The sequence below is a fragment of the Botryllus schlosseri genome, chromosome 3 (assembly GCF_051294905.1).
Source record: "Botryllus schlosseri isolate E-star chromosome 3, Bs_hap1, whole genome shotgun sequence".
Lineage (NCBI taxonomy): Eukaryota > Metazoa > Chordata > Ascidiacea > Stolidobranchia > Styelidae > Botryllus > Botryllus schlosseri.
The window spans coordinates 32,835,058-32,843,011 of NC_137238.1; the positions used below are offsets into that span (position 1 = coordinate 32,835,058).

The 7,954-nt window shown below is 39.5% G+C and overlaps 1 protein-coding gene across 1 annotated transcript; it reads left to right on the top strand.

Annotated features, from left to right (window-relative positions):
• Positions 1–1,405: 1,405 nt before the first annotated feature.
• On the top strand, positions 1,406–2,178 carry LOC145435330 (E3 ubiquitin-protein ligase TRAIP-like). The gene is made up of 3 exons (XM_080312622.1): positions 1,406–1,479; positions 1,540–1,659; positions 1,981–2,178. Exons 1-3 carry the CDS (start codon positions 1,432–1,434, stop codon positions 2,080–2,082), a joined length of 270 nt encoding a protein of 89 aa, XP_080168748.1. The 5' UTR covers positions 1,406–1,431; the 3' UTR covers positions 2,083–2,178.
• Positions 2,179–7,954: the final 5,776 nt, after the last annotated feature.

Genomic DNA, 7,954 nt, shown 5'->3' on the forward strand with positions numbered 1-7,954 from the left:
TTTGATTATGCGTTCGGAATAACGCCCGTTTCACGCACCTGATTAAATTGAGATAACAATAGCGTCGTCGCACCGTTCGATGGAAAGACTAAGCGTGTATCTGATTACGAATATGCGATGATGCTGAGAACTATAAGATCTAGAAATTTGTACTCAAATATAGGGTTGTTCGGGCATATGAAACTTCCCGATCCCTACGTTACTGCCGGAACTAAGTTGTAAACGTACATGAACTCTTCACGGACCAGTAACGAACTCGCCGCAGAACGGTATCGGTCCGTGGACCAGCTGTTGCCCACCACTGCTGTAAAGGGGAAAGAGTGCGGGATCACCGTTCGTTTCGATTAGTATTACAGCCAGGCACGGCGCAATTGCTTGAAGGCCTTTCCATCATTTGATAACTGCAAATGAGTACCGAAACTGTTCCGCACACCATATAAAGTAGTGCGCACGTATCGATGAATTCTCTGGTCCGACTCCTAGTTATATAATATATAATATGACAAGCTCCTATAAATGATTATAATAATTATCTACGGTACGGTGTAACATATTATATATTGAACATTCCAGTTAAAGAAACTTGAATACAGGTTTGCACTGTCTGCTACTGGCGTGTGTTTGGTACTTACAACAAGCATGCTCAGCAATAGTCATATTAGCAACTATGACCGTATCCAAAAATTACGACTCCGGCCGTATCGGAAGAAATGTCAATCTGACTCTTAGCAAAAATCCGGCTGGATATCCAGCCCGGCCCCGGTCCAAGCCCCGCTCCAATATAAAGGGTATAAAGCGACATCCAACATGTCACAGAACGCTGAAATGTACTGAACTGACAAGGTTTCGTGACTGCCGCTAAATTGTTTTTCCACCGTGAATGTTACCTTTCTACTCTTTTCAGTTTTCCATGGTGCGACCTAGTGTAACATGTAGCGTGATTACGTTTGCCCTCAACTTGGAATCTGTTAGCGGCATACATGTAATGCTACTGGCACTAGACAGAAGGGGTATCGTACAAGATATGGATAAGAAAGAGCATGCAAATTGCTATGATTCGACAGTGACAATTATGTTTACAAATCACCCCATAAGAGTAAAAACATCAATATAATTGATAGTAGATAAATTGTACCATAAGATGAAACAATAATCGAATTTGATTCCTCACAAATATATTTTCGGCATTTTGACGAAATTAGTTTGACAAGAAAAAGATGTATTCAAGATATGTTTCAGTACAAGATATGCACAAACATAATTTGGAGATAATTAGGACAACAAAAAGATATCCGAACATGTCCTAAATATATCTCGTGTTTGCTGGGATGGCAATGATACAATATTCCAGACCCCCAAAATAGTAAAATAATTCCTCTGTAATAACCATTTCTTGATACCATATAGATATAGAGATATCGCTCTGCAACTATGAAAGGAATCTGCTCAATCTGCACTGAAATATTTGCATCCGACAAGGTTAGCTTCGCGTAGTTCAACACTGTACAATCCAACTCGCAGTTTCTCTATTGAATATAGGACATCAGTGTTACGTTTTGCGGGCACGTGTTCCATAGAGAATGTCTTTCGCAGTGGTTTTCACAATGCACAAGACGCCAAAACTGCCCGCAATGCAGAAAAGAATTGGAAGACAATCAGGTACGTTGTTGATGTCCAGAAGTTCTTGCCGGTCATCCAAGTCATTGTGAAATTCTGTAGTACGTTGATATTGTCAATGAAGATCCACTATGACGTCACTATTGAATGTCCGTGACGTTATGGCTTGAATAAAACAATAAAAAACATGATTTAAACAAGGGATATGTTTTTCACATGATCGTTTTAAATTGATTTCTATTTTAAATGAAACTTGCTGCATGCATGGTTTTAGATTGCATTTGGCGCCTGATATTCGAGCGCAATGAATTGCAATCGCATTATCGTAGCTAAATTCTTAATTGCTTCACATGTCTTTGGCAGGTGATTCAGAAGATTTATATGAATACGCAAGAAGACAACGAAAGCGACTTAGATCCGTTTCAGCTGAAAAGGGAAGTTGAAGCAGTACGAAGGTCTTGGTAATTCGTTCTGAGTGCGCATTCGATTGGTATTTTTTTCGCAGCTTCAATCACGAGTGAAGGAACTGGAATTTGACAAGAAGAGGCTAAGCGGTTGTTTGAAAATTAGAAAAAAAGAAAATAGGGATGTCCTGGCTTCGAACGAGACGCTCCTCGAAGATTTGGATTTCTTTCGTCAAAAGGATAGTGTTTTGAAATGCAAATTGAGAGTAAGTTATGTTGCCGCTCTCTCAATTATGTTGCCGCTCTGGCACAATTCGTAACTCTGAAGCCTTATTCCAAGTTGGTATTCAAATCCTTTTTATGAATCGATTTAAATGGGTTTGAATTAGTTGAGGAATGTCATTTTCTATAGCGTACCGTACTGTGCTGCGCTCGACTATTGAAAACATGTTATATTAGCCTATATAGTATTCACTCACTCTTGAGTATATCAATAATATTTTAGCCCGGGCCTTTTGCATGCGTATCATGCAGAAACAATGACTGCCTACCTCTTGGGTGTCAAACTCAACTGAAGTCGCGGGCCGGATTCAACACTTCAGATCGCACGCGGGCCGCATCAAAATTCCTCGCTCGCTAATTACTTCAAAATCTATGCTCGTTTTTTTTTCTTTGAATGCTCCATTAACCAGCATATAGACACAAGTTATATTATAATACATTATATTACGGATTATAGCTGAACTTTCATTCGCAAACAGTGGAATTGACAATATTACGAATATGGGGCAGCTCAATACAGTTATAAACTGATAAAACAGTGGCTCTAGCGATGATATAACCGTGAGTATGCGTTTTGAGGAATGCAAAAGATTTAACTGAGATTAACTAAGATTTAACCACAACACCGCAGACTTGTGGTTATAATGTTGTCTATATAAACATACTGGACATGTAGCGTCTTGTGGAACTTTTTAATGGAAGTATTTCTTACTATAAATCTCAACATTTGTTAGAAATGTACCGGACAATACACGCTACTCAGAACTGCTTCGCGGGCCGTATGAAATCGTCTAGTGGGCCGGATGCGACCCGCAGTATGTATGTTTGGCGCCGCTGGCCCACCGCGTGCGAGATGTTAGATTTAATTTGGTCGTTGCAGGACCTACCAAATTCAAGCTATCTTCGCCAAAAAACATATTCACAAAAATACGCTACGCTTGGCAAATTCATCCACGTCTTGTTGAGCACTTGTAAGATTCTCTGCAGCTGAATAGTTTTGGTTAGAAGTCCGACTCTAGAATATGTTCCTGTAGAATGATGGTGCTCAACGTGTCGGCCAAAGACGGATTTTAAGGTGCGGCACATATATATTTCGAAAATTGTAGATCTAGTGAAAGTTTAGTTATATTCGCTCAGAGCATATATTTATACCATCGAATAGGTAGGCTACATCAAACTCCTCAATCGACTCAGGTAAGACGTGGTGACTCGTAAGAAGTCGCATGCACCGGTCTAAAACGGGAGGAAAACGGCTGCATTTGTTCCACGGCTATGACAACTTCGATTTCATAATAACTGGAAATTATTGCTGAAGTAAACAAGTATTATGGAAGGGTCATAGATCGCATGGCGTTTAAAAGAGTGTTCATTACACTCGTATTGAAGTGTATATCAATGTAGATTTAAGGTACTTCAGCGGGTCGTATTATTTAACATTCAAATAACCATAATTGAATAGCTAGTTCGTTTTACAGAACTTGAATATAGCTTTCAATACAACATCCATTGTAGTAAGATATTTATTCAATTCTTCCAAGACTTTTCGGGTGCCTCTTTTAGGTCAACTATATCGACCGAAACAACTTTGGCTCATTCAGTAGAGTTTTACATGTTGATTCCATCTTCTTTGACATTTAAATACAAAACCAAAAGGTAAGGTATGACGCAACAAACAAAATCAGAGATCATGAAGATCGAAGCCCATGGAATTGATTGTTGCGTGATTCTTTACCCTTTTGGTGTTGCTTTTAAATCTGTTTAAATCCCGTTACGTGTGCCGGTAACTCTTGAAAAGAGGCACTCGAAAAGTAAAATTGAAATCATTGTATCTAATGAAGAGTCACAAAGGGATTGTACCCTTTGATTTGTTCTGAGATCGCAACTTCTGTAGGACGATAAGAAATACTATGTATATTATACAGCTTGCATACTAAAAAAATTCTTTCTCTGTTGTATCCCACTCACCAAAGAATTGTTTGAAGCTAGCCCAGAATGGTTATATTGTTCCCCATCATGGTGGAACTAAAACCCCAATCACAGCAGTTGATGCGTGGATGGGTTTCGCGACACGAGTGAAACAGCGGACGACCTTAATCTACACGAGATTTTGGTCTACCAGAGCCGTAACTTCCGCGCCTCTAAGTGCTTCGAAATTATTTCGTTCGTCGTTTGTTGGTGGATATTTATTCAACTGAAAAGTGTTTGTCGCGTTTCGCGCGATTTCGTGTTCCTAGAGGTATAGAACTTACAATGAATAGTAAAACAAAACTCGCATATTTTAGAGACGTAAGACATATCAGCGTCGTCGATTACGATGCATTAAGCATAGGGTTACCGTATTTTGGAATCGGGAAAGGAGGAGACTTTATCAAAATTTTCAAACTTAGAATACCGAAGGAAAATCTTGAAAAACTGGTAAATTTTTCACACTTCCTGGTCGGTTGACTAAAAAAGGTCAACTATCCGGCTCAGCTCCGGGAATAGCCGCCGGAGCGTTAGTTTAGTGCTAAATTACTGTATTTGAATTTGGCACTATATTTATAGAAAATTCACAGAAAAAAGATGACAAAATCTTTAAAATAAGTACATTTCAGGCGTCCTCTGAGGACATTTTAAAAACTTGAAAAAGGAGAACAAACCCTCCTAAATGAGTGCGTATGGTAAACCTAATTAAGCAGGACTATGACATCAAGTGATGGAATTTATGAAGAGCTATCACATAACCCCATAATAGTGTGCTGTATAGTTGTAGTAATGATATAGCTGGTTCATGGTACAGAACTTGAACATAGCTTTCAAGTAATTATATGCATTTTCAGTTTGTATGCATAGTACTTGCCAATCTGCGTCTAGCAATACTAAAATAATCGATATAGCAGCTACATAAGTCTATGTGTATGTTTTTGAATTAGCTGTTTGCTGAGATCCAGAGATAGGCTAGCTATCTTTAAATTTTCGTTATAAGTAGCGTACTCGAGTTTTCCATGCTGTTCCATACGCTCTATGAACTTTGAAATGCGGCTCGGACATCCAAAAAGGTTGGTAACCACTGGCCCAGATAACCTACTTTTAGGGGAGGATTCTGCAACCTAATGCTGTTGCAGCTTTGGATCATACCACTACGATATATCGCCACATAAATGTAGTACTATGACGATAACTCCTTCGTGTTGATGGTGATATTTTGCATTCAGAATTTGAAACATGAGTTACATCGCATGCAACAGATGAAAACAGAATCGATGCATCTGAGAGAGAAACTGGCAATGTATGAGAAACCGTGCAAATACCAGTGCCAATGGATGATCGGATTTCCGTCTGCCCCGATCAAGTGCGAGAAAGTGTTTGAGGACAGGAATGAAGCCGAGAACCACCTGGTGCAGCACCACATCTCGAAGTTGGTGATGTTCCAGCTTCCTCTGAAGTGCGGTTGGGGAGGCTGTGTCGATGCTGGAGTACACCCCAATGCGTATAGCTTGAAAGCTCATGCTCCCCTCCACTTTAGATTTCGGAATTATTAGGCGTGAATCCGACTAAGTATATATAGCTGATTACTATAGCGATAGTTTTACCTAAAAAAGGAAAAATTGTGATCTAGAAAAAATCAAAGTTTTGCCTTTTTTACCTTACAAAAAATAATTTCGACCAGATTTTGACCTCGCATATGTAAATTAGGTGTTTTCCCACAACATCTCAGCACTATACTGCTCATTTTAATTGCCGGTCTGAGCTGTCTGAAATTACGAAGTAGTCAGGCCTGAGCAAACTTTTGCGAGTTAAAAACTAACTTATTTTCCATGAAATAAGTTTATTTTACCGAAATCCGGACCTATGCAGAATTCCAGTAGTTAGATCACGCATTATTAGAGGACTGATTGAAATTTGTTGTAGTACTTTTCTGCATTCTCGGACAGAAAGTGTCTGGTGCTACAAAGTAGCTTGCCAAGAATGGAGAAAGAACGTTCACCAAGCAGTTGTTGGGTGGCAACACTGAAGTTCTGTGTACAGCACACGGCTGTGACACACCGTATTGCTTCGTATTGCTTCGTTGTGACAATTTTGTCTACATCACAATTTTGTCTGGCTCTTTCTTCTTAGCTTCACTCTCGTTTTGCCAGACATAATTGCTGCGTCACCATGTCAAAACTCGATAACAACGCAAAATTCGAGGTTGGCTTTGGGGGAGCCAGAACCATGAGCAGAGTGAAATTTATATTTTCGTAATCAGTAGGCTACAGCAGCAGCTTTCCATTGATCCTCGTTGTATCGAATTGAGCGCTCGGCAAGCCGGTTAAAATGACCGTAAAGTTGCCAATTTCACTGCGATATTTTTCACTCCTAGTCTAGTCCTGAAAATTTCCAATTTGGTCCAATTGATCCATCATGGTCGAAAAATATTTTTCGAATCCACAGTCAACTCCATCCAGATCCAAAAAATTTCAAAATTTCGAAAAAATATCTACCCACGTTTTAGAGAATAATTGGAATAGATACACAAAATGTACGATTATCCACTTCTCCAGTATGTCTACTACACATCATAGTACATTCAGCGTTACAGCAGCTAATGAAAACTAGCACGTTGCCTTTCTTACCTCCATATTCACAACGTGTATTGTATAGTTGCACGCAATGCTCCATCCAATTTTTGACGAGTTACTTTGACGTTAACCAAATGACGGTATAGGCTACCTTTGTCACATTTGTTAACATTTTTCGCTTGACTATCACCAGGCCGTGTTATTTTTGGCATATGCCAAAACTGCCAAAAATACCATATTTTTGGCAATTTTCGATTTTTATTTTTGGCAGTTTTGGCATCGTTCTCTAAATAGATAGTTTCAGCCTCGAATTAGTCACAAAAACGCTCTATTTGGGCTAGTTTGTCAAAAGACACCATAAAATGTGCAGCATCCACGTATAATCAGTGCCAACAAACAATAAGAAGAAAAAGCCTAACGATTTCATAGGTTAATAATATCAAACGAACCACAAAATGTGCAGTATCCCTCGGTGCCAATAAGCAAAAAAAGAAAGAAAAGCCTAAAAAACACGCTCAACAGCTGATTGTTACAGCTGTTGAATAGACTTAGATCGTTTGCACTGTAACAGTGCTTCCAAACTCAGGTCAGCTAAGTTTCTCCTAAATTCATTTCTCGCCCAGTTAATCTGGGAAATATCGGCTTCAACAGTAGCCATTGAGGGGAATAATATTGCCAGTCATCCACAAAAGGTTTTCACAGCTTCAAAATCTTTGGAGGGCCGAACCGGCTTCCATGCATCATGAAAAGAAATCACTTCGCCAGTGCCATCGATCTCATCGCGGAAATAATTTTCTTCCCGATCCTTTTCCAGGAGTTTCCTGTGTTGTCTCTCAACACATTCTATTTAGTAACCCGACTATCATTTCTCCAACAGTCTACCGATATATTTTCGGAGGACTTTTGTCACTTCAGGTGGCTTTAATAGAACCAACTCGCATGGAAAAGTCCTGGGAAGGTTAGCTTGTTTGAGTACATTTACGCAACAAGACTGTCTGGCAAAACGAGACTATGCAGCTCAGAAATAGCCAGACAATTTGTTGCGTCACAATGTTCAACTCGATCACAATGCAAAAATCGTGGTTGATTTTGGGGGTTCCAGTGCTATGA